The 25,964-nt window shown below is 40.1% G+C and overlaps 2 protein-coding genes across 4 annotated transcripts; one reads left to right on the top strand and one right to left on the bottom strand.

Annotated features, from left to right (window-relative positions):
* Positions 1-2,491: 2,491 nt before the first annotated feature.
* On the top strand, positions 2,492-9,085 carry LOC106920879 (uncharacterized). Its single transcript, XM_014992183.2, has 2 exons — positions 2,492-6,209; positions 8,676-9,085. The coding sequence occupies exons 1-2, from the start codon at positions 5,260-5,262 to the stop codon at positions 8,911-8,913; spliced, it is 1,188 nt and encodes a 395-aa protein (XP_014847669.2). The 5' UTR covers positions 2,492-5,259; the 3' UTR covers positions 8,914-9,085.
* A 644-nt stretch (positions 9,086-9,729) lies between these two features.
* mapk9 (mitogen-activated protein kinase 9) lies at positions 9,730-25,935 on the bottom strand. Of its 3 annotated transcripts, XM_014992181.2 has the most exons (12): positions 25,501-25,935; positions 20,066-20,212; positions 18,413-18,542; positions 18,090-18,148; positions 17,812-17,950; positions 17,028-17,193; positions 14,978-15,049; positions 12,861-13,043; positions 12,599-12,723; positions 12,451-12,514; positions 11,556-11,627; positions 9,730-11,442 (listed from the first exon to the last, which is right to left on the bottom strand). In XM_014992181.2, exons 2-12 carry the CDS (start codon positions 20,179-20,181, stop codon positions 11,306-11,308), a joined length of 1,263 nt encoding a protein of 420 aa, XP_014847667.2. In that variant the 5' UTR covers positions 20,182-20,212; positions 25,501-25,935; the 3' UTR covers positions 9,730-11,305. The 3 variants fall into 3 exon arrangements, with proteins under 3 accessions (XP_014847667.2, XP_087865766.1, XP_087865767.1); XM_088009640.1 differs by having other exon boundaries at positions 12,451-12,723; XM_088009641.1 differs by having other exon boundaries at positions 9,730-11,379; positions 12,451-12,723.
* Positions 25,936-25,964: the final 29 nt, after the last annotated feature.

The raw sequence follows: 25,964 nt of genomic DNA, 5'->3' as shown, positions 1-25,964 counted from the left end.
TTTTTCTCCTTCCTCCTCCTCCTCCTATGGACAGGCAAACTCTCACATCTACAAACACATCTAACATATAAGTTTTTAAAGATCTCACAGGAAGAGAGCCCAATAGGAACTGAGTTTTTTCTTTAACATCTCCTGCGTGTTCGACTCACGCAAACATTTCTCCCGGCTTGGATCATCTCTCCATTTTCCTCCATATTATTTCTGTCATTCTGCTCCTCATTATTTCCTTCATCCATTAATTTTTTGTACTGTCCCATGTATGTGTATTAGTTTTTAATGCAGAGTTTTGCACAGAATCACCATTCTTCTCCTGACAAATTAACCAAAACAGCAAGACAATGGAAGGTGTTTTGCACTTAGATTAAAGTTTAGTCCGTTCATTTCATGTTTGAGTTGAATGAACATCTGTCAGAGATATCTGTGTGTCACATCATTGCTGTGTGCTTAATTATAGCATGGAGCTGTAATTAGTCAGATGTAGTCGCTGCATCTGCTTTCCTGTCCTTCTCTATCTGAAAAGAAGTTGTTCTCATGGTAACATTTCGATTGTCAAAGTGATCAAAAAAAATTCTGCAAACGTGAACCGTCCAATTAAAGATAATCACATTACACAGCTGCTGTAAAGCTGACACGTGAGGTACCAGAAGAAGGACTGTCAACTGAAAAGGCTTAAAATGAAACAGTGACGCAAACGGGTAAAACACAAAAGGAGCTAAGTTTGTCTTTGGTATTAATTTTGAGTTTCTACATTGAGACAATTTTCTTGTGTTTATGAAAAAGACACAAAATCCGATTTATTATTGCAACAACAAAACCTACCCACACACAAAACCAGTGACAAAAATGTAATGCTATTATGTGTAAATCCTTCCTTTCTTTAAAAAAAAAGAGCCAACATTAGCATGCTAATGCAAATATCTGAGTGCTCTTATTGTTTGTACAGAATGAACAAATCCTAGTTTATATGCATTATATGCAATTGTCATATGCTTAGGGTTCAAAGTAAAGATCATTTTGAATTGTCTAGCATGCATGCTTTTGGACACATGCTAAAACTCTTCAGACTGTTTAGTATTAAACATAATGAACAATGACAGATGCTAACAGTATCATGACAGCATTAAGCATGACAGGTATTTGCTTATAAATGCAAAGTAATCAGAACTGCTTTTGGAAATGCTTATTGTAATAACCACCTTTACAACCACCATTTCCAGAAACACTGCAACTTAAAATACATTTGCTGACTGAAATGTCTCAAAGCTTTTCATCGATCATATTTTCTGTTGCCAATGAGAACTAAAAAGGTTCTTAACCAGAGCTCTACCTGTGTTATGAAGACAGCTGATATTATTTTTGACATATTAGTTATCCACTCGGATTTAGATGTGTTTTCAGATGTGTCCTGCCGGTGTTTATTAAAGCAAAACGGGGAATACTTATTATTCCTAGTTATGTATTCAGAATACTCAGTGCATATTTATGAAGAGCCACAGCAGTCAAGAAGCATTTGAAATGCGAAAACACCTGCAGCCACTACTTCACAGTGAGCATAATAGTTAGGGAGTGATTGTAAGGAACTGAGTGAAAGACTTAACACATTTGAACAAACATAAAACTGGAGGGAGAGTCTTTTATGGAAATGAGGATTAAAACCACTGCACAGAGTGACAGTACATTAAAACTTTATTTGAGGATTTGGAAGTATATTACTTCAGGGAATATTCTTCAAAATTCTATTCAGAATTTTTTGGAGTTGTAAACTCATAAAACTTTGTGGAAAAGATCACACCATGATCCATCCCCGTCCAATTTCACGTCTCAGTTCAGGTAGCAGCAGACATAAACATTTATTTTGCCAAATTATTTGTTGCAGCTACTAGGTGGTTTTGAGGCGAAATCTGTTAAAAAGTAATTTCAGGAAACATAATGATCAATATTTATTGTTATTTTTCACAGGGATATTGGATAACTAAAACCTTTACACAGAACCAAGTTAGTAACCGTTTGCTGAATCTGTAGTTTCTTTTCCATCCATGTGTAATATGCTGAACATGTCCAGCAATCTGTAAAACTCTGACAAAAATAATCCATGAAGTCTGTTTTTAGCAAAGAGAGATATACAAGCTAAAGAAATTAGAAATCGGTTCCCTTGCTAGTTTATTAATGGAGATGCGGTCACATTTTAGATTTTTGTGCAATGCAGTAAAATCTCATAGAAGTTGCATATTTTCATTTGAAATCCACATTACTTAATTCATAAAGGCTAAAAACACTGATGCATTTGAAGACAGCTGGTTAAATCTAAAGTATTGGGAGATTCTCGTCTTTTGATTTTTCACGCTTTGCAGAAATTACAATTCATAAAATTTTGAAACCATTCAACAGATACTAGTTGAAATCAATTCACTTGCAAAGTAGATCGCAATGACTTGGTTTCGTGAAGACTCTGACGTCTTTTGAGATCTTTTTGTGCATAATACGTGGAAAATTCACCTAGCATGGCACAACATTTGGGTTAATCAGAGCCATTAAGGTGACACAATGACTGCATGCAGAAAGTATTAGTGATCAGAAAAAGAAAAAAAAAGCTGCATACAGCAAGTTAAAACACCTTTAATGTACCCTTAAACAGAAAGCAGCGAAAAGTAAAGGCTTCATTCACGTTACCTATTCACTTTTTCATGTCACTCAAAAATGCCTTCTATAAGCCTGACCTTTGTCTGGTGCTTGCCATTTTCATGGCCACCCTTTTTGTTTTCTTTTTAATTCCCATCATCCCAGATGATTCTGTAGCATCGTCTGACGCACTAACTCAAAGAAAAGAACGTTGTTGCCTTTCGTTTTTTTTTTGTTTTTTTTTTCAGGCCCTGACTCCTGCTCACAAAGGCCCCACTCAATGACTCTCCATCAAGATACTTTCTTAAATAGTCACAGAGACCCCCTCTGTACTGCCAGCACATCCACCTTTATTATTTAGCACCATGGGGACCTTGTTACCATGGATTCTGTTGTCATGACTACAAACAACTACGCAGACGAACAGGAAGCAGAGAAGGATGGAGCGAAGAGACGATGAGAGGTCCTCAAGGGAGACTCGGTCCGTGTGAGGTTGGAGATCAAGTGAGGATGAGTTTCAGTGTCTGGGGGATTTTGGAGGAAGGGTGTGACGCTAGCTTCCTTTTGCTGACTGAAAAATAAGAGGTCAGATCATTTCAATGGGGACATGGCAGAGCAAGTTAGGCCTTACTTTTGAGAGCAGGACGAGTCCGTCTGGATCTGCTTTTATCAGAATGACGTGGTAATGGTTTGTGGTGTGCACAGAAGCGCTTTAGGAAGCGGCATTTCCTGCATTGCAGATATGTTTTCTCGTCTGTGCAGCCTTAAAGGACGCAGCGTTAATACAGATGGAAAAAGGGCAGTTTTTATTAGTGTTGACATATAGAGAGTCAATGCTTAGAGAGCAGCAGCAGAGCCAAAGTACGCAGAGCGTCTTGGGTTTGAGAGACACTGCAGTGACACCGCAGAAATTTTGAAGAAACACTTTGAGTAGGTGTGATCTGTGAAGTCCTGACGTAAAGAGAAGCACCATCTGTAGGTGGTTTGAAGAGAAAGTGCAACACACACACAAAAAAACATGCTCCTTATTGCTGATAGATTTTTTTATCTTTTATTTTTTTAGATTATTTCAACAATAACAACAACAAAAAAGCATTGATAATGGAGTTCTAAAAATACACATTTAGAAAGCTAAAACGAGGACCGTGTCATGAAACAGGAGTGGAAGAGCTACTTCAGTTTGATTTTAATAAGTCCTGCTCATCACAAGCTGTAACGAAACTGCCTCATTATGTTGTCTAAAGCGCCCCCATGTGGTTTCAAACACACTGACTGTGAAAACTGAACCTGCGCTAAACTGTTCATGACGACGGCAAAATTAGAAATGTGTCACATTTTTGCAAAATATGAATTTGTCATGGCGCCTGGAATATGACAAAGTGAGGAGACAGTGAATCACCAGAAGATATTTTATCTTTCCCCAGGTGTTGGATTAACAATGACAAAGCAGTGCACTTTTCAGGAAGGAAATTAAAAAGCAAAACAAAATAAATCAAAATAGCTACATCAAATAATGTTAGTGCTTTTGGCTAAAGAAAAAACAAAAACCACACCAACAAACAGCAAAGCACAACGATGAGTTTTTATACTTCTAATATTTAAAGCTAATTAGGTGACATTTTGGGTACATCTTTATAATCAGCTGTTTCAGACAATACAAGCTGTTGAAAAGAATGGTTAACTAAAGTGAAACAACACGAAAAATCAATGTCTCCTGTTACATCAGGTCAAGAAAACTGGCAACAAAATCCTGCAAAACAGTCACAACACAACAAACATCTCAAAACTACCACAATCTTTAATTTATGTTATCATGATTTTATGCAATGTACTAACACAAAGTAGAATGTAAAAAAAAAAAAAAAAAAACTACTCTCTGTTCCACAGATCTAGAGCATTTTAAAAGAGCAAGAAGAAATTAATAGGCTGCGTCGTCGGTTTGTGGTCCCAATATGAGAAGAACAAAATATTTTAAGGGGTTTATATATTTTTTTCAAGATGCTGTAGGAGTATTCCAGTGGATTTCATTGTATCTGTAAACCAATTTACAGAGAAATTACCATAACATACAATTTAAGTGTCCATCTAACAGTAGCTGTAGCCCATCTACTTCATACACTGGAGGAAAAAAAAAAAAGAAAAATGTCTGAGCAACAGAAATGTAAAACTATGATACTGCGGGTTTTTGTCACATCTTCCTCGTCCAACATCTTATCAGATTTATTGTCCGTGTTTCACACTTTGTGCCCACAACCAGCATCTATTTCTGTGGTCTCAGTTATGTGTGACTGTCTTCAGGAATGAGCCGGACCATATTACACCCTGGTACCTCCCCCAGGAGCTGTGCTAAAGTAACAGCTGATGTCACGCCTGCTTAAAGACACACAGTCCCTGGTGGCTACACCCACACTATAACCTGTCCAACAGTATCTTCAAAGGCAGAGCAGAGAGGGGAGCAGGGCCGCTGCACCTTCCTCTCCCCAGGCCCCCCTGCCCCCGGAGCATCAGGAACCTGGCGCAGGGAAGCTCCATGCTGCGCGCACACATCCACAATTGCAGGCTTTAATCCCAGTTTTACAGCAGGCAGAAAAGGGGAGGGTTGACCACTGCTCTTTGCAACCCCATGTGCCTGCTTGGACCATGGAGTTGCCCTGTCTTCCAACTGAGACCCCCACCTCAGTCAGCTCCTGCTCCACGGATCCCCTGTACGACAACTGCCCACCTTTTAGCCAGCGGGGCAGGGCCAGGGAAAAGGAAATGGAGAGCAGGGCTGTGTTTCCTTCAGTAACCAGACTCCCTGGGCCCGGCAGCACTCTGCCTGGTTTGGTCCCAGCTCTGGCTGAGGTTCAGACAGTGGTTGTTGGAGGAAGAGAGCCTGGCTCCTGGCCAGATCGCAGCTATTGCAGCTGCAGAGGGAGCCTGGGAGGACAGGCCTGGGAGTCAGATCTTAGTTCTAGCAAAAACAAAGGAGGAGGACAACGGGGAGTGGATTGGCAAGCAGAGGATGGGGCTTATCGGAGCCAAAGCCCCTGCCCGTCGCACAGCGAGGAGCATCGCAGTGCTTTGTCTCTGTATGACAACCTCACCGACACAGGAGTAGCTGACAGCTTAGAGGAGGTCTTCGACATAGAGATGAACTTGCAGGAGCATTTTGACGAGCACGCATACGCCTCATGGGCCCCTGAACTCATCCAAGGACTGATGCAGGGCGACCCTCTGGGCAGAGAGAAGAACCTCTGGCCGCCTTGTGACATCCTCCTTACCGAAGGCTGTTCTGGTAGGCAGCGCCAGAGTCCAGACCAAGACGAGAAGCAGGAGCCAGAGCTGGACTCAGGATCCTGTGCTCAAGAGGACCTGACGCTGTCATTTCCACAGCAGTGCCTCGCAGAAAGTCCCCTGCAGCCAAGCCACAGCCAGGATCTGTGGCCCCCTGCTGAAACCAAGCACTTAAAGGAGGCACCGTTGTCTGTGAGGGTGCCCCCTCCGGTTCCCCTGGCTGACCCTTCTGCCAGCGCTCTGCGAAGCATCCTGACGGGCCTTCAGCAGCAGATAATCAAGCAGAGGGAAGAGTACGAGGAACGAATAATCAGGTGATTTAAATTCCCAATCTAGCTCCAGTTCATAAAACCATTTCTTCATCAACAGTGAGTGTAGATCTGCTTACTGAGTCGATCCTTTGTCCATATCTTCTGCTCTTATTCAATCTGCAAGGCTTTTAGGGTGTATGTCCACCAGCCCTGCATATGTCCAGAAGCAATTTGTTTTTTGGCAACTCGTCAGTGTCTGTGAACATCATCTTTCAAGTCTCTCTTTACAAATTCTCAATTGGATTGAGGTCTGGAGTCTAAACTTTCTTTTAGCAGAACCGCCCTGTATTTAGCTCCATCCATCTTCAGCGTTAAACCAGCTTTACTGTCCCTGATAAAGAAAACCTTCCCTACAGCATGATGCTGCCACCACCGTACTTTACAGTGGGGATGATGTAACTATGTACCTTCTGCCAGAAGACTCACATCTATGATGTAGATCTCAGCAGCACTTCCAGAATAACCACCATCCTCTTGACCGTTTCTCTGATTAAGGCTCTACTTGCCGGGCCTGTCACTCCAGGCGGGCGGCCATGTCTTAGTAGGTCTGCAGCTGTTCCATACTCTTTCTCAGATGATGGATTAAACAGAGCTCTGAGAGATGTTCAAAGCTTGGGATATTGCTTCATAAACTAAACAAGCTTTAAACGTCTCTGCGACTTTATCTCTGATCCATCCGGTGTGTTCTTCACAAACCCCTGATACCTTCACAGAACATCTGGGTTCATACTGAGACGAAACCACGCAGAGATGGACCGATCCGTGACTTCTGAAGCCAATTGGGTTATTGGACTGTATTTAAAAGGAAACTAATTGTGAATGCTCATATCAGCTTTTAAGATCTTTATTTTAGTTCCCTTCTCAATTGTTTTCTATTTTGAGTTCGTCTATCCCTCGCTGTAAATCACATCTGCCTAAATGCTACATTTACTACTGATTTACGGCGTATTTCAGTGAAGGGTAACACAATGTTCCAATATCCATAAAGGGTGCGTCTACAAAAAGCTGTGCCGTTTTTGTTTCCCAGTCCACTCCAACTTTCACCCTACATCCTGTTCGGCTCAACAGAGCTAAATTTTCCCACAGGTCTCTGATAACACGCCACGATCCCAACACTTCCTGCATTTATGCAAATACAACATCGGTTTTTTTCCTCATTTCTGTGAATCCGGCGCTGGAGTTTGTGCTCCCATGACTTAACAGTTGGTTGGTGTAAAGTGGAAAAAAAAAAAAAAAAAAACATATATAGCCTGACTTGCTGACATATAGAAAACAGCTCATGACACTGGAAAGAGAGCTAATTTAAGGGGCCATGCTGCTGACCTAGACACAACACATACCTCATTTATTACCGATATAGATAGAGCATGTCTCGGTGTAAGGTCACGCATTGGAACTATCCGGTGAAGACAAGAGGCTATTGCAATTCTTTTAGCTTGACAGGGAGCGTGATAGGACAGCACCACGGGTCAAACGTTTTCGAACACCTGCAGCCGCAGTTTTTAATCTTTTCCAGTCGTCAGTGAAATAAAGTAGGAGTGTGAGAAATGAAGCCGATTAAACCAAACTGTCTGCATGAACCTTTGCTGGGAGAAACTCTTAAACTCTGATTCAACAACAAAAAAAATAAAAATAAAAAAATAAGGAAACTATATTAGATACCCATGTTAGACATGTGGCACTAATTAAATTTCATGCTGCTGTTATGTGGCAATCAATAAATCTTATCTAATCTTAAAATATATATAAAAAAAAAACTTAAGGAACAGAAAATCAGGCTTTATCAACAGACACACATAACCAGGACTAAAAGAATAAAACAATACTTTAATAAGCAAAGTGAGGTCTGTAGCTTTGAGACAGATAAGCTATTGAATTTTTTTTTTTTTTTTTTTTGTTCTTTACATATTTTATATTCTGACCTGAAGCTGAGTCTAGTGAGACGTCGAGTCCTCGGAAAATTGGCAAATGTCCTAAAATGTTTTCCGCTTGTAAATATGGAACAATGTTTTTAAAACTGCTTTGTATTGGTTGCAAGTTCCTCCAAGCGATGGTTGCCATTTTAAGGTCACTGCTGATGTTTTTTTTCTTCTTGGTATTGTGTTGGCACACACCAAGCTCCCAAAACTCCTGCTGTTTTAGAGGTGTGCACAGTTCTTGATCATAAGTTAATCAAGTTCATGTAATTAGGAGAATATTTTCATGATACATTTTACAAATTATGGTTGGTCACTGTAGTTTTAAACTTCTTCAATTTCAAAGAATAATCGATATATAAGATGGTTTAAGGCAATTCTATGTTGTATTTTGGATATATAAAAGTGTTGACCCCTTTTCTTTCCAAACTACAAGAAACACTGAAAACTATTCTCTCACTCACTTTTAAAACCCACCAACCTCTAACCCCCTTTTTTTTTTTTACTGGTCATTACCATTGCACTTTTCTCCCCCTCTTCTCACTCCCATCAGCCTGGAGCAGAGAAACGAGGAGCTGGAGGTGGAGGTTGTTCGCCTGAAGACAAACCTGTCGCAGCAGCGCCACTGGTACCAGGTGGTCCAGGCAAAGATCGTGGAGTCAGAGAGGGCCAAAACTGCTGCAGAGCTCCGTAACGCAACGCTGCAGCGGGAGATGGATCAGTTCTTTGACACCTTCGGTGAGCTCAACAACGAGGCTAAGAAGACCGAATACATCGTCAAGAGTTTTTGAACCAAGTCAAACGCGGCGGGTTTGATGGCGCAACCAGTCGACACGGACTGATTCCTCTAAAGCTTTTCTGATAATGTAGCAAAAAAGAAAACGCGTTCTTCCCTGTAACAGGAGCATCTCAATAAATTCAATTATCAAAAAGTTTATTTCAGTAAAATCTCTCAAAAAGTCATTCTTGTGTAAAGTCATTTCATACAGAAGTTGGTGTGAAATAAAGAAACATGCATTTCAGCAACTGAAAAATGACTTCCACCAACATGACCGTTATTCGACAAGCTATCGTTTTTGTACTCCACTGGGAAGGCGAGCCATAAAAGATTGCTGCTAAACAATCTGGCTGTTCAGAGAGATGGATCCAAGTATATTAATGGAAAGTTGAGTGAAGGAAAAAAGTGTGGAAAAAATATTTCACTTTAACCTAAAGGCTGAAAGGGACTGTGAAACAATCTCATCCAAAAGGGGAAAAAAAACTGCAGTGAGTGAACTGAAGAACAATTTTACTTAAGCTTAAGAGGAAACTTGCAAAATGCTGCATTTCACTTGGAAATCAAGACCCCAGGAGAGAAACTGTTGAGATAAAGATTATTGAGATGTTGTAAAGCACATTGGACTGACATTTCTAAATTTAAACTTATTTCCTGTCTTATTGTAATTAAGTATTTTGTGAAACGGAAGTTAGGTTTTCTATTAGTTGTAAGACAGAATTATTAAACACTAGAAATTCAACTCTAGTGTAAAGAATCTAACATACAGTTTCACATTTTGATGTTTGCATTTGCTGTGATGAGAAAGAACGTCACAAAGAAACACGAAGAATCACCGACGTCCACTTTATTAGTTTTGAGTTTGGGTAAAGATGTTGGCCAAGTGATATTGTGGTCATTGCAGTCGCACATCTCAGACAGCTCAGCGAAGAGCTAAGGAATTACAGAATGAGTTGGCCACTCGTCCGGTTGTTTAAGGCATGACAGAAAGAATAAAAACCATGTCGGTGTAAAATGTGGTGCTTAAGTCCTCAGTGGCTCTGTAGTGTCATAATTCTGATTATTCAACACACTGTGCAATCGTTTAGGCAAAAAGCAGCTCTGCAGTTCATGTAAAAGGCTCTTCTTTGAGTTGCAGCTCTCCACAGTCTCTTAAACAGGCCCTTGTTGCTGGGCAAACTTCCCCCACCGACTCGTCCTCTGCAAATGGGGCAACTGCTGTCTTAAGGGATGATTCATAGGAAATAAGGACAGCACTGTACAACTTGTACATCACACATACAGGCTTAAAATAATGATAAAAAAGGAAACGCAAAGCAAACAATACTCCGTCGGAACAATATGCATCGTGATAAAAACATGGGCCCGGATGGATTTCTCTCAGACCCACAGTATCCTGAAGGTGTGATGCCTTCATGAAAGGTAAACATCTTCATTTTGTGCTGCCTTTATGTGGATCCTACATGTTTTCTGGCTTTATGGCTAATTTGATGAGTCTCCCGGTGCTAAAGGAATGCTTTAGAAAAAGAGCAGCCCATGCCTTTATTTGCCTTCTAAATGTTTTTTTTAAACGGGCTGTAATGTGGCTTGTGTGCAAAATTTTGCAAGAACAGAAAAAAAAAATATATATAAATACATATATCACTATGCCTCTTTCAGATTTATAGGATTATGATCCGCTTATACACATTTATCATCAGTACCTTAAAACTGAATTTTGTGATTCTTGCTCTACATAGGTACAACAAACGAGGAAACAAAACTGTAACACTGAAACTACAGCTGTCTGGAGTAAAAAGCTCAAAATCCACATCACACGTGCCAGTTCATTAAAAAAACAAACAAACAAAAACAAAACCGTTTCAGCGCAGACAGTTTGAATTCGTAAGATCAGCATTGGACCATCGGATGAACTTCAGATGGTTGAGAAGCTTTTTGTTCTTTTTGGCGTAACATGCAACAACAGAGCGGCGAACGGCTGTTTAGTCCGTGTCTGCTCTCATTAGATGACGATAATGACGTTTTCTAAAAAAATAAAAACTATTAAAACACAGGCATACAATTCAAACCTCTAATTCCCCACCTACACCTCAAATTTTATAGATGATCAAGTTAAACATTCACCAAGAAAAAGAAGAGTGAATGTTTTTCTTTTTTTTTTTTTGTTTTGCTTTTTTACACAAGCATAACTCTGACCTCCAGGCAAAAGTCGCAAACAAGATCCACCTGATCACAAATGGGAAACCAACAACAACAAAAAAAAAAAAATCGCTTCACTGAGAGAAAAGAACAGAAACACAAGTCAGAGGGGATCAAACCTAAACAGAGGCAGATGGATCGTTTGAGTATTTTAGTTGAGTGGGACGACTTGGGGGGTGGGAGCTGACAGCCGTGGACAACTGAGGCGTTCACTGACTCTCGTCGAGCGGCCCCGTCAGCGTGTCGATGCTGCTGCTGTCTGTGTCCGACGCCAGCGTGTGCTCTGTGGACATGGACGAAATGTCGTTGGCCGAGGACGACTGGGAAGCGGAACTGGACGCCACATCTGAGACGTGACACGCGAGACAGAAGCAGGACGGTGGTTAATACGCATACGGCAGCAGCTCATTCCAGCACACCTGCATCCACTTTAAGACACAAACAACGATGTGAACCAACCTGAGCAGTCTTCTTTCATTAGGCCGTTCTTGTTCCTCTCCTCCCAGTCCATCACTTCTTCATAAATAAGTTCTGAGCAGAAATAGAAAAAGTAAGGGCAAATTGTAGGTAAATAAAGGTAAATAAATGCTACGTCTGTATTTCTAATAATAGTAAACCACAAAGGCGCCACACAAAATTAACTGCTTGTTTGATATTTTCAGCCTGTCTGTTTTCCTAGCGGGACATCCATGCAAATGATTACAATCAGAACATTTCATGAGAAAATGGGTATGTGTGTTCCTTCAAAAGGAATGATCAAAATATTGCCATAAGATCCAGATTTCAAATTTCTAGAGTCCAGAGGTTATTTTTCTGCTTCAGGGTTCAAATGTAATGCAAAACACAAAATGTAAGAAAGGAGGAACAGATGGATGTTGTTGGCAGATTAAGGGCTGGATATATGGAGGTACACACTAATGGAGGAAGAGAGGGAGAAACAGATGGAGATAAAGACAGATGGAAGGCTAGATGTCGAATGGATGGATGGAAAGGCAGATAAACTAATTAACAGGGATGAAGGGATAGATCAATGGATCAACAGATAAGTGGAGAGATTGAAGGGGGTATGAATGGACTGATGAACAGATGATTCTAATAGTTCATTTGCAACATATAATGAAAAAAAAAACTGCATAAGAGGCAGGTTGTTAGAAGCAGCTTATTTTTTTTTTTTTTTAGATACTCATCATGCAAACAAAGGATCTGGAAATACAAATAATTTATACTCCACTGTCTCTGTCATTTCTGCAAAACACAACATTTCCCAGTTCCAGACTTGGAGACTGCAGAAACACTGGAAACAATCACAACAAGAGGTAATGCTGTTTTGTGTCCCTAGAGGGCGGTGTTCTACCTTTCCACTGCTCGATGGTGTGCTCTCTCTCCTCCAGCTGCTTATCTGAAATCTGAGGAGGAGGCTGAGACACAAAAGGAAACAGATCCATCAGAGTAATCGCTAGCGCCGTTCCTGTGCTGAGAAAGTCTACCGCCAGTTTCCTCACCGCGTCCGCCTCCGCGGGGTCGTACCACACGTGGATGTAGGGGTGATGAAGGGCTTCCTCCACCGAGATGCGGCATTCCGGATCAATGACCAGCATTTTGGAGAGCAGATCCCGAGCTTGAACAGCTGCTTAGGCGAAACAGGACAAGCATTACCGTGTCTGTAACATCTCTTCATCTTAACCTAAAAATCGGGTCACTTTCCATTCCCAGGGCAGCATTCATGCAAAGTATTGGTTTTGTTTAAGTGCCCAGAGTTCTTACTTTTCACTTTGTCTTGTTCAGATTCAGAAGGGAAAGCCCAATCTGGGAACAGCTCTGTGAAGCTGACGCCTGGATACTGTGGCTTGTTCATCACATAGTTCCTTACGGTCTCCATCAGTCGGTTCATGAACTCGACGCTGGGCGTGCCCAGAATCTCAATCACTTTATTCCACTGGTCGATGTCTGGACAAAGCCATTTTGTTATGGAAAATTGTAGGCATGTACACTACAATTATAAATGAAAGTGAAAAAAGAACGAGCAAAAATCATGTGAAACCCTCATGAGGACACAGTCAAGTCCTGAAAATTTAAACAGAGTATTAAACAAGAAATCTGTGCCAAGATTTTAGTGGGCCATAAACCCAACTAAAAGCACCAAACCACTTTATTTAACATAAATAAAGTGGTTTGGTGGAAACTAAAAAGGCTAAAAGTGTCAATAAATTTAATATGAACAAAAAATTTAATTAGGAATCATAACCTTTACAGTGTCTTGCAAAAGTATTCACACCAACTGAATATTGACATTTTATGTGATAGCTCAACACAAATTTGTTGATTGATTGATTGTGCCATTATTGAAAACAGAGACACACACGGATCCATTTACATGGATCTAATGTAATCAATACATTTATATATAGCCCAATTTACTATGGTACCCCTAAACAACTCCAGTGCAACCAATTGCTTTATAAACCACCCGATTAATAAATACTCAGTGCACTGTGAAACCAACCCCTATCATTAAGCACAGTAGAGGCAGCATCATTCTGTGGGACAAGGAGCTGGTCAGTGTTGATGGAGAGATGGATGTAAACACAGGACGACACTGAAAAAAAAACAACAAACATTCAAGGCAACTAAAAGCTTTGAGACCCCAGCAGGACGACAAGACTAAACATACAGATAGCACTACAGCGGAACGTTGTGGAGCAAAAGCAAATTATGCCCTGGAATGAGCTAGTAGAAGTCCAGGTCTTAAAAATCTGTAAAAAGTTTTCATTCCCAGATATTGCCAATTTGGCACGACTAAGAATATGTATATAAAAAAAAAAACTCTATTATATGGTTATGCAAAACTAACAATGAGCATACTCCCAAAGACCTGCAGCTGTGATTGCAGCAAAAAGTGGTTTTACAAAGCATCCAGTCAAATACTTTAATATTCTTTTCATGTTAAAGTATTTTTTTAGTGTGGTGCCGTCTAACCGAATCAGTGATAGAGCAGATGCTTCACGTCAAGAGGCCAACGTCCCCGGTTCGATTCTCAGGCTAATTTCTTTCTCTCTGCCCTTTTCCTGTCAGCTACTACTGAATAAAAGACACTACAGCCATAAAAAATGTTCATTAAACAAATGAAAAGACCAGAATAGTTCTTAAAATAAGTGACGAAAAAAATGGATTCATCATCTTATCATTTTAGCTTATTGCCGGTGATGTGGTGCAGCGCTACATCAAGTGTCCATGTAGACATCTGTACTTAAATAACTGATAAATATCAAGGAGTGGAGAATCCATCTAGTCCTCCATGTTTGTCAGAGAAACCGGCTGGGCGGGAGGCTCAAATTCATCAAGTGGATCTTGACATTTTTTGGTTTTTGGTCCCTCAACAGAACACAAATACAAGCGAAGGCAATTATCTTGCAGGATGAAAAGCGATATGACCTCGTATCACACTTGTTGCCTTGCATCCATTCAAAGCTACTCGCCTACAACGCAGTCCCTGGTAAGTGAGAGGCGATAATTAGAAACAAGAGAGACAAACACTATAAATGCTAATGATGTGAATTGTTTCAGTCTGATTCCATCTGACAATTAGGGAGACTGCAGACGTCTGAACCAGAAATTGTCTGATTAATAAAAATTGGCGGGAATACATAAAATCTTAGCTTAAACCCAGATCTGCTCTAAATAGTTGGTTAAATCTGCAAATATAAAGATCCACGACGTCAGACTTGCATAGCGCTTTTCAGGACTCAAACATGCTTTAAAATGAAATGAATATCTATGACAATAACAGAAAACATCTTGATGTGTTTTAAGGACTACAAGACACAACGCTCTGAATGTTAGACACCAGCTGGCACAGAGACGATGAGAAGAGTGAAGGATACGATCGGTGCCCTGGAAGATGACGCTGCCTTTTACCATCTCTCCCATGATGCACCCCACTGACCAGATGTCCACTGGGAACAGAAAACACACACAAATGTGACACACAAAATCCCACAGACAAAAACGATTACACTGAAATGATAAAAAAACAAAAAAAAAACAAATACACAGCAACACGTCACAGTAAGGCAGTACAGATGAACCGCAGACGTATGGTTTGCTCTGACTGATGTAGAAACACCACGCCTCATTGTTTTCAGAGAAATGTTCTGCTGATTTCTTCATGCGGTGCACATCTTCAGTCTGGCTTCAAACCGGCTGCAGCCTCCCAGGCCTTTTTCTCGCCTACGCTTATCAGTTTACACAGCTGTTGCTCTCTCCCTCGCTTTCTCTTTGCGTGTGCATGCGCCTGTGCGAGCGAGTGTGTGTGTGTGTTTTTTTAATAGAGGAGGATGGAGTTTGTCTTCTCCCCTCGCTCTCTTGAGTTGCCTGTTTGCTCGGGAGTGTTAAGAAGTGGCAAATGGCCATTTACTGTTTCCTCCGGTCCACTTTCCCTCAAGCTGAAAGCTCGCTCTCCCTCTGATAAAATCTCCAGAGCTCTGCACATAATTCCGAGTCGATTCTTCACAAATATCACATGAATCATAAATGTAAACTTTGCACAGAGTACACCAGGGATTTTTTTTTAAGGCTGTATGCATCTCAACAGAATGTGGGGCGGGAGGGACACCCCCTCTCACTCTGAGTGCTTGCATCAATACCTCTGAGAGCATGACTGGGTTATATAACACAGCAACAATTAGGCAGTGATGTTTGACATAAGGTATGACTACGTAACAAATAAACAGATCCATCTAAAAGGAGTTTACTTTGTGTGGATTGCTCTTAAAGCACAATCGCGATGTTTACATCTCCTTTTGCTCGACTGACCGACTTTAAGAGAGCCCTGTTTTCGTCAGCTGCTCATGCACACATCCCCAAAGGTGCATATGGGTGCACACCAAATGTTAAGAAGTGGAACCATACAGACGCACAGCATTAATAATATCTTTACAATGTTTCTCTGAAAAAAATAAAATAAAATGATTTTCTTGCAGTCAGTTAAAAAAAATTACCCAGTGTGAAAAAAAGAAAGGAGCCAAAAAAATGTCCAAGTGACATTCTGGACATAGGCAGGAAAATAATCAAGATGGCATTGTTCACATGGCGATTTAAAACAATAATAAGAATAAATTCAATGCACTACAAGTCGCATTTATTTAGAGATTGTCAAATACGAGGGGAACCTCGTCCATGTTAACGTGACACATTGTGTTCAATTACATGTTTTTAAGCAATGTCACGGAGGCTGCTGGCGTTTTCTGACCCACCGATGTCCGGGCTCTGATTCTGGGCGGTGAGGAGCAACTCGGCTCCACCGGTGTAATGCGCAGCAACGACACATGTAGTGTAAATCTGAGATGATTTAGATAGGTGGTTTGTATTGCATGAAATTGTAACACCAAGAAGGCCTGCAAAGTCACTTTCATTGTTCATCTCCTTGGCAACTGCCAGGGCATGGAGACGTAAGACAGTCTTAGTGTTTAAAAATGATGTGACTGACCAAACTACTAGGTACAAAACATACATCTAAAGTATTTCTGAAAGAATCCCAAAAGAGTCTTTCAAACATAACAAAGAAAAATAAAACAGAAGAAAAACATCAGAAACATTTAAACGAAGGTTTTCTTGGAGTAACAAGGAAGGATACAGTCCTTTCCAGGAAAGAGGACTTTATGACAGATCATTTCAGCCATTATGCAGCCAACTGACCACAGGTCCACTGAAGCAGAGTAGTTGCAGATTGAAAGCATTCAATGACATTGAATGGCTAAAATTACCACACAGAAAAAACTAACAGCATAACTGGATCAACAAGAACAGGCAAGTTGAAACTGTTTTCAATTGTAAAGCAGAAATTTGTAAACTATAAAGATGTGAGATATATTTATGTTCCTGTTTGAGAATTATTAATTTCTGTGAAAATCTGGTGGGTATTTTTTTCCTCACCGTTCTCCTTATACTTCATGCCCAGGATGACCTCCGGGGCGCGGTAGTATCGGGTTACTACGTAGGGGGTCATCATGAAGTTTGTGCAAGCCGTCCGTGCGAGACCAAAGTCAAGGATTTTCAGAGTGCAATCAGACTTCACAACAATGTTGCTGGGCTTCAGATCCTGAAGAGGAAGACAACAAAAGTATTTTACAGGGAAAAAAACAACAAAAAATCCCCACATTCACTGGAAAAAGACTGTCAAGAGATGTTAGGTAAAGTTCCTCAGGGTTTACATCTCAGTGATTTCATCCAAAGAAAATGTACGCTCAGAAAAAAATAAAAATAAAAAATTTAAGAAACTCAGGAGCTCCATCTCAGGCTCTACAGGCTCCAGTCAGTGGGTTAAATGTGAAAAATCATGACAACACAGAACAAGTACGGCTTGTTTGGAAGTCAGCAGCTCTAATAATTCAAAATATGGCAGAGGAACCTACAAAGCTGCCTCTGAATGAGCCATAAAACATCAAAACGAATGTCAGAAGACATTCGTTTTGATACGAAGCAAGGTGGCGGAGGGCTCACGATTTGGCCTTGTTACCCATAGGATCAGGGCATCTTGAAATAACTGAGTTGACCATGAACTCCTTGGTATACTGAAGTATCCAGGAGTTAAACTACAGGATTTTTTTGCATTCAGACATCTCTACATTTTTTCTTAATACTTTAAACAAAAGAGAGGGAAGTAAAATGCACCATGTTCTGTGTAGATTCAGGTCAAAGCGCAAACACCTGGACTTACTCTGTGGATGATCCCAGCTGAGTGCAGGTGCCTGATGCCACAAAGGATCTGATAGAGCAGGTAGGACATCCTCTCGTGGTCCAGGTCCATGTGAATCACCTGACATAAACTGGCATCCATCAGCTCCATTACCAGGTAACTAAAGGAGAGGAGACGTGAACGATGCAAAGCAAAGCTTTATTAGAAAATCAAACCAAGAAACTGAAAAAAAAAAAAAAAAAAAACAATGGACAGAAAAAGAAATTTGGATAAAATATTTGGACTCTGCTGTCACTCACAGATCCTGGAACTCCTCCAGAGACTTCTGAGGCGTGAAAACATTGATCAGACGGATGATCTGCAAGCACAAAAACAAGCCATTAGTTCACTCTGTTACTCTCCCATCCACTTCACTGCACAGAGCTCACTCTTTTCTCCTCTCAGGTCTGCTCATTTTTTTAAAAGTAGTTTATGCAGCGACTTCCAAAGTTTCTTCCAAAGAACGATTTGATCTTACAGCAGCTTTATCCTGCTGCATAACTAATTAAATCACATATTTATTGAAGCTTATTTGCATCTTTACGTCAAAAATAACATTCTGTTGCCTTGCGTTAAATCTTACATTTTTGTGGTTGACACATTTCAGCAGCACCAGCTCCCTGTAGGCCCGCTTTGCATGGGTCTGGTTCTGAAAGGGCCGACAGAGCTTCTTCACAGCCACTGGTATACCGAGGACTGTATCCAGAGCAGAGCTAGTCACACATTTCATGAAAAATGAAAGAGGGAAAAAAAAAGGTTAGAAGCACATATGTGAGTCTTACTGAGAGAAGCGCTTCCTCGCCTCAAGGTAGAAAGGAAAGAAGCAGCCAAGTTACATTTTTACTGAGTTTCTCTCATTTTAAACAAGAGAGATCCGTGTGTAGCCCTTCAAACAATGGTAAGGTCACTGGTAACAATCCAATATAGGATTACACAGAAGACGTGTTCAAGCTGAGTACCGAACCAGCTAAAACTGTTTTTGACCATATTAATAATGTAATATTATACATCCATTAAGATGTAGAGAACAGGTCAAGTTTATAAATAATAGCACTTCTATCTAGGCCGGCTTTGAGAATTATTAGAAATGCATCCAAAGTTTTCTAAAGCTAATCATTTGAAACTTTTTATAATTATTATTGTTAAGGGGAAAAAAATCTGAAATGTCAGAAATTTAAATTAAAAATCTGGGAGTTTTTCTAAGTGGAAACTTGTTGTGGTAACAACAACCCATTTTTATGGAAAATTGACAGTAAAGTCTTCCTAGAAGAATCACAAAAGCTGTAAGAAGGTTTCAGAAAAAAATACTTTCTATGGAGGCTGCATGTTTCAATAGGGAGCAAAACCTCAGCAAATAAAAGAAGAGCTGAAAATATCACAGATATCTGCAACCTGTGGCTTTTGACTTTGGACAAATTGCTGCTGCTTTTAACATGTTTGCAGCATATTCCCATAACGTATCTGCAAAGAGTTTCTACAACACAATAACTCAAATAGTACAAAGAAATACTAGTTGTTTTATAAACATAGAAAGTTGCCGTGTAAACATTTTTAAGTAAAAGTTAGATTTAGGTTTCTTTTTGAAAACAAAATATAGAAAAAAAAACTTTTCTAAAGTGCAAATGTAGAAATTAAATGATGGCTTACTGGTGTTACTTATGCTGACAGCCGGTAATAAAGGTTGTTAAACACAGCTCTGTAAAAATATTGTTTCTTTTAAAATGAAACTGAAAGGTATTTTAGGGTGACTTTTTTCTCAAACACATGGTATTATATCTCCTGTGCTATGAATAGTAATGACTGTTCACAGCAGAAACGCAGATCAGCTACAGTTGATCAGTTCATCTCTGCTACTGGCATCATCTTGGTCTGATGCAGAGCTGTTCTACACTTTAACATCAACTGTCTGTCAGGCATCCCTGCAAGATGCATTTGATAACCAAAAAATCTTTCGTTTTCCAAAGATATCAACTCTTTTTTTATAAAATGAGGTGCAATGAGGAAAGTCTTGGCTGTAAACACCAACATGATTCTTCTGAAGAGTGCGAAACCTTTTTTTTTTTTTTCCATCAAGAATAGATGAAAAAAGCCAAACGACTGTAATAACTGCATAGTAGAAAAAGATGCAAAATGACCTAAAAACAATCTGATTATGAAAGAAATAGGAACGAGGTCTGGAAATTTACAGCACTGAGCTACGTTCACAGCCAGCAAACAAACTCTAACAGAGTCTCACCAGACAATGCCTTGGGCCCCTGAGCCAATGGCACGAAGCTGCTGGTAGCGCTTGAGCACAGTGAAGGTGGAGTCCCCCACCTGCACACTGTAGAACTGGCCCTCCGCCTCACTCATCGTGCTGAGAAGTCAGGACCAGCAGCACAGTCTGTACACACACACACACACACACACACACACACACACAAAAACATATTATTAACACTCAAAAAAGAGGATGGAGAACACGCAAAGGCCGGTTAGCGTGAGATCGGGCTACTTGTTTCTTTTCCAGATGAGTCTAAAACCCAACAGCCACGTCTTGCTGCTCTCTTTCGTCATCTTACAGCAGAAGCAGAGCAGATATGCTGATGCTGAAGCTGCTAATGTTTTAGTCTGTGACTGTATGTGAACATCAAGGTCAACAGAGAAGCCTGAAAGCTTGATGAAGAGTTCCTGAGGCCCTCGCTGCCACCTTCAAACTCGGACTGACACGCTCATGCTAAACAAACACAGACAGAGCACACTGACTAGCAGAGGCAGCCGTCGGCTTGAACGTGTTTGTGATCTGACGGCAGTTCAGCTGTGCAGCAGGAGTACAATCATGTTAGGAAAACACACAACATGTTTGTGGGTTTCTAACATGCACAGCCGTGATGGCGCTGATTCCTGGGGCAGGAAGTGGAGGGGTATTATTCTTGGCAGTCATTTCTGTGTGTGTGTCTGCATGTGGGCGAAGACACACTACCGTGTAGCTATGCAACAGCAACGAGTCACGGCTGTTTGCCATTCCCTAAAAAAAAAACAGCCACAAGTTAAATGGAGATGGATTTTTTATTTTTTTTAGCTCTTTGAGATCAGCTGGCTGGTCTGGATGCTCCAGATAAAATCCACACACAGAATCAGCAGCACAGACCTTATGGAGACTTGATGTAATGACACACATTTTTAAAAATTGTAAAAAATACTGGGCCTTTACGGGCAATCTGTCTTGACTCCTTTACGTTCGTTTCAGAGTATTTTCACAATGTTTCTACAGTGGAAATGCTTTAAATGTCCTGGAGATCCCAGAAACTAAGAGCAAGGAGGAAAAGATATCACAAGGAAAGAAAGAAGGAAGGAAAGACAGGATGACACAAGCAAAACAAAGGGAAGGATGAGATTTAAACAGATATGATTGGAAATAAAGGCTGGAAATACACAGATATTTTTCTGTGCCGTTTTCTTTTTCCCCTCTCATCCATTCCAGACCTAGAAAATAATGAAAAAAAAAATCAGGCTGTGTTAAAACCCTGTTATCAGTGTTTGTTTTCATACAGAAATATACTGCTTTTTTAAATATATTGCCCTGACAAACATTGCAACTTTGATAACATAACTTGCATATATTATTTGCACAAAGAGAGAACTGTGTTTAATAAAAGAGCACAGTTTGTTTGGGAATAGAGATGAAAAATAATGAGCTCCTGTGATATAAAACAACACACATCAGTGATGTCTGGTTGGCCTCTGTGGCTTTGAGGCAGCAATCTTTCTCAATCGTTCCATTGAGAAAGATCTTAAGAAAGTTCTTAATTGTTTTTCTGGACATGTTGGCATTTTCAATAAACCTGAACAACAGTCCAGTTTGAATTTCCTGTCTCTTTAATGCAACATTGATTTCTCATTGTCATCTTCACATCAGCTGGAACAGGATCATTGGATTGGCAACACACTTTTCTCCTAAAAATATGTTACAGCGTTCATGTCTAATAACGTAGCCCTGCAACATTATTGCTCTTTAATTCAAACCATGCTGTGAAGCTAGCATGGTCTGGTTCCTGACAAGGCTGGACAGTCACTTTCCCCATTTGGATCACATGAGATGTGGAAAATTAACTAAACTCAATCGCTCCAAAAATATGTTTTTATATAATTTTCCTATACATGTACTTTAGGAATAGCTGATTCTCATGATAATATAATTAAGTAAAAATAGAGCAAACAGTGCACTTCTTAAATGCTTAAAGTTATTTCTAAGCAACTTTTACCAAAAGCAAGATTTTCTAATATCGAGCATCTCTAGTTGAAGTGGAGCCCAAATCAATATTTAGGGTGAATCCTGTTTATGTTTGTTGCATTTGAAGATGATTGCAGAACCAAATGATGTTTGCTAAGAGCCATTCCTCATTTGGTAACCGTTATTTGACTAAATTAACTACACCCTGACCCTATAGACGTTCTACCTTCATACTTTTTGCAAAACATTTTTCAAAAGTGATTCTTAGACATCTTTCTTTCTCTGTTCATCCATTTAGCTCCCTTCCTACACCTGAAAGGAGAGCTGTAAATAACTTAGCCGCCTGTGTTCCGCTGTCAGGAATTTGTCATGGTGGTTTTTGGCACTGGGATCTCTTCACTTGTTTGGTCTTTTCTGGATTCCCCCCAGGTTTCCTCCCAGAGAAAGGCTGGCTGATTTATTTTTCTCACCACTCTCAATATAGTATGCCTGCTGAGGTACTTGGTGAAATAATAGCATGAGTAGGAAAAGCCAAATGCTAATGGACTGACAGCACTCGATTACAACATTGTATTTGCTATTTAAATCTAGAAGAACCAGGACTAAAATGCATATATATATATATATATATATATATATATATATACATTTTAATCCTGAATCTAAAAATTTAGATTCAGTACTGTCTAAAATCTGAATTTAACCTGAGACTTTTGTGCATATTTAAATAAGATTTGATTAGTATGAGGTAAAGCTGATGTTCCCATGATAAAACCTGGACTACTAAAGTCACCCTGCAAGGTGGATGAGTCACACCATCAATCATGATCACATTTCAAGCTCTCACTGGTGACATCATGACAAAGCTGCTGCTGCAAATGTAGTCAAAATCTGAAGCACACCACAAACCTCATTCCTTTGTCAAAACGAGCAGCTACAGAAGAAAAAATGTACACAATGGTGAATTAAATTAAATGAAGTCAATAATTTAACCATCAAAAATCAACCTGACATAAAATGCCATGCAAAGACGTCTACAGAGGTTTGTTCCTAAGCAGCAAGAAAGCAGAGAACACCACCAATCATTTACTGTCTTGAAGCGTTTCAGACCGAGTAAAATAACAAATTATAAATATTCAGACCTATTACAAGATAATGATTATTTTCTAGACAAATGTCTGACTTCCAAAACCTAGTTGTAGAAATAAAGAACATTTGAAATACTTTTTTTCTAGTTCACAAAAAAAACAAAAAAAACATCTGTTACTCAATGAAGAGTGAAATGAAAGAAAAATACAGTAAGATGCATTTGTGAATTAACATTAGACTAACTGGGTTTTTACTGATGCAACAGTTTAGATCTTGCTGTCATATTTGACTTTTGTTTAAAAAAAAAAAATCAGATATGATATGACCTCACGCTAAAAATGTTTCAAACTAAGTATTTTAGCAACAGAAGAAAATCGCCTTAAGTCAACCATTTGTCTCTGAGCCGTAGACAGAGCAGATCAGCGTTACTTCGTCCTGGTCCTGAGGGCTTGCTGTTCTGCACGTCTCTTCACACACCTGATTTAACTGAATGGGTGATTAGCAGACATCTGAGTTGATGCTGAGGAGGGGATAATGCCCTCCTCTGACCATCTAATGCATGAAGAACTGTGAGGCCTGAGGATCACGAATACATCGCTGCAACGTTCAGCTTTTTTGTCTTAGTAAAAATATTGTATCATAACTTCAAGTGAGCTGCAAGACTCCTGACACAGAGTTCGCATCTCTCCGATTTCTAAGTTTATGCACTGGCTAACAGCAGGTAAGGTGCTTTTCATTACTGTTTTTCATCGTAAATAGTCGTAGCCCCCTATATATGACTGATTTTATCATACCAGGTTTTCATATCCCTCAGATCTTGTGAAAAAAGATGGAACCGAGAGCGAGAACAAAAAATGCAGGATGAGGTTTTATTATTTTTTTTATCGACATCAAACGTAATTTTCCAATTGTTGTATTTTATTATTTTCTTTTTAAGTATTTGTGGTTCTAGTGGGTTTTATTTTAGTATCCTGAAACTGTTGAAGTCTTTCTCTAGCGTTTCTCCTCTTGATCATTATTATTATTCAATCACCGTTATCTCTGTTTACTTAATATATTCTGTACTTTATTTTTAGAAACTGCATCCAAGTTTCAACATCTCGTTTTTTGCTTTGAGATGACGTTGAAGGACTTGGAGCCCATCCACTTTGTGTAATGAACCATTACCACTAGCAGTAAAAAAGTTCCTTAGCATGACCCTACTGCCACTATGCTTGACACTTGGTGTAATATTCATTGGTCTGAGAAATCCATCTTGATTCCAAATACTCTTGTCACTGTGGCTAAACAGCTGAATCTGACCTGACCATGAAAATATCTCGTTATCAATTCATTACCACATTTTTGCTTATTGAAATAATTAATATCATTATTATTAACGTAACAACTACCACTCAATTATTTTAGCAGCAGTATATAAGGAATCACTGCTTTCCTGTACATAAACTGTGATAATGTGAAACCAGAGTATTCTGCCTCAAGGTAACCATGAACCTCATGCTGACTTTGTGGGTACATATACTTTTTTCATCTTACCAGTTAAAGAGCAGAAGAGAGCTGTGACCTTCACATAATCATCAGCATCCTCCACAGTAACTCATCGTGGCTATTGTCCAGCTCATCATGAGCCTAGCCCAGCTTTGGGGTCTGACGTGGCTCTCAGTAGGGAGGTGGATAAGGAGTCAGTGAGCTCATATCAGATTAACATGACCTGAAAACGATGTCTCATTGTCATGTAGCGGCGTTATAAAACAGCATCTACATCTACATCCAAGACTCTGCTGCTGATGCTACAGATGTCAATTAAGGATGAAGGGAAATTGGCGATAAAGATGAAGGGGGTGCTTCTGTGATTCCTCTACACATGACAGGTAAATTCAGTGTATACAAGCTCAGGCTCAGTCGCTGACAAGTATCTGGCATGCCAAATGAACTAGATGAGGGTGAAAATAGTACATGCGTTCATCACATCTGCAGCTGTATTTGTGGTTAACAGATGTGGGCATGTTTGTTGATCTGATCACGTTAGGCCCAATGAAATGCAACTCATATGGGCCATTTGTGAACTGAGTGAATTGATGACATGATGTTAAAGCAGAGGTATAACACGGAGGTACGCGAGCAATAAAGCAGTGTGACACCGGGTACCGCTGGTATTCGCAGCTTTGACACAAGAAAGCACCAAAATAACCACTACCTGAATTAATCAAATGTTTAACCGGACACACAGTCGGTGGGGCCTAAACCACCAGCCTGCCTCCATTCTATGGGCAGCAATGCGGTAGTCGGGCCGCCGGGGCTGAGCTGGAAGCCCTGACAGTCCGAGAGGGACGACGACAGGAGGCGGTAGCTGCAGCAGTCAAACCTACCTTCTCCTTTCGCCGCTCCCAGGAAGCTCCCATGCATCCAAAACGTGAGTCAAACTCTTCCCCACTCTGTTAGGAACGACGGTGAAGTGGGGGGAGGGAAGTTTAAAACAACCAGAGTCGTGACTCTCACCACTGACAAACAGACAGACCTCTGGTCCGAGCTAACTCCAGCGGCAGCGCAGCGCGGAGAAGCCGAAACAAGCAGAGACAGAGCAGCGAGGAAAGAGGGTGATGTCATTCCGCACAGTTTACGTTCACACAAAAAAAAAAAAAAAAAAAAAAAAATCCGGAAAACATTAACTTCGTTGAGAAAGTTTGTTTAGCATTTTTATCAGAAATATCAAAAGGTACAGATTAATCCCTAGTTTTTAATCTCTACACGTTTTGGATCTGTTCTAACATAGGAGACGTGTGTTAGAACAGCTAACGGCCAAGTTTTCTCAGACTTAGCCGTTAGCTTCTGG

The sequence above is a fragment of the Poecilia mexicana genome, unplaced genomic scaffold, assembly GCF_051168715.1.
Source record: "Poecilia mexicana isolate PSO_F unplaced genomic scaffold, ASM5116871v1 scaffold_10, whole genome shotgun sequence".
NCBI classification, from domain to species: domain Eukaryota; kingdom Metazoa; phylum Chordata; class Actinopteri; order Cyprinodontiformes; family Poeciliidae; genus Poecilia; species Poecilia mexicana.
The sequence above is the reverse complement of the archived record's forward strand: the minus strand, read 5'-3'. Positions and strand labels throughout refer to the sequence as shown.

What these genes read in the sequence shown, in the direction of transcription:
- LOC106920879 (XM_014992183.2), top strand. Translation starts at nt 5,260, where the DNA reads ATGGAGTTGCCCTGTCTTCCAACTGAGACCCCCACCTCAGTCAGCTCC. An exon ending in TACGAGGAACGAATAATCAG is followed by an intron (nt 6,210 to 8,675) that starts GTGATTTAAATT and finishes CACTCCCATCAG; the next exon opens with CCTGGAGCAGAGAAACGAGG.
- mapk9 (XM_088009640.1), bottom strand. Translation starts at nt 20,181, where the DNA reads ATGAGTGAGGCGGAGGGCCAGTTCTACAGTGTGCAGGTGGGGGACTCC. An exon ending in CATGAAGTATAAGGAGAACG is followed by an intron (nt 15,050 to 17,027) that starts GTGAGGAAAAAA and finishes TTCTGTTCCCAG; the next exon opens with TGGACATCTGGTCAGTGGGG. An exon ending in CATCTTCCAGGGCACCGATC is followed by an intron (nt 13,044 to 14,977) that starts GTATCCTTCACT and finishes GGCTTTGTCCAG; the next exon opens with ACATCGACCAGTGGAATAAA.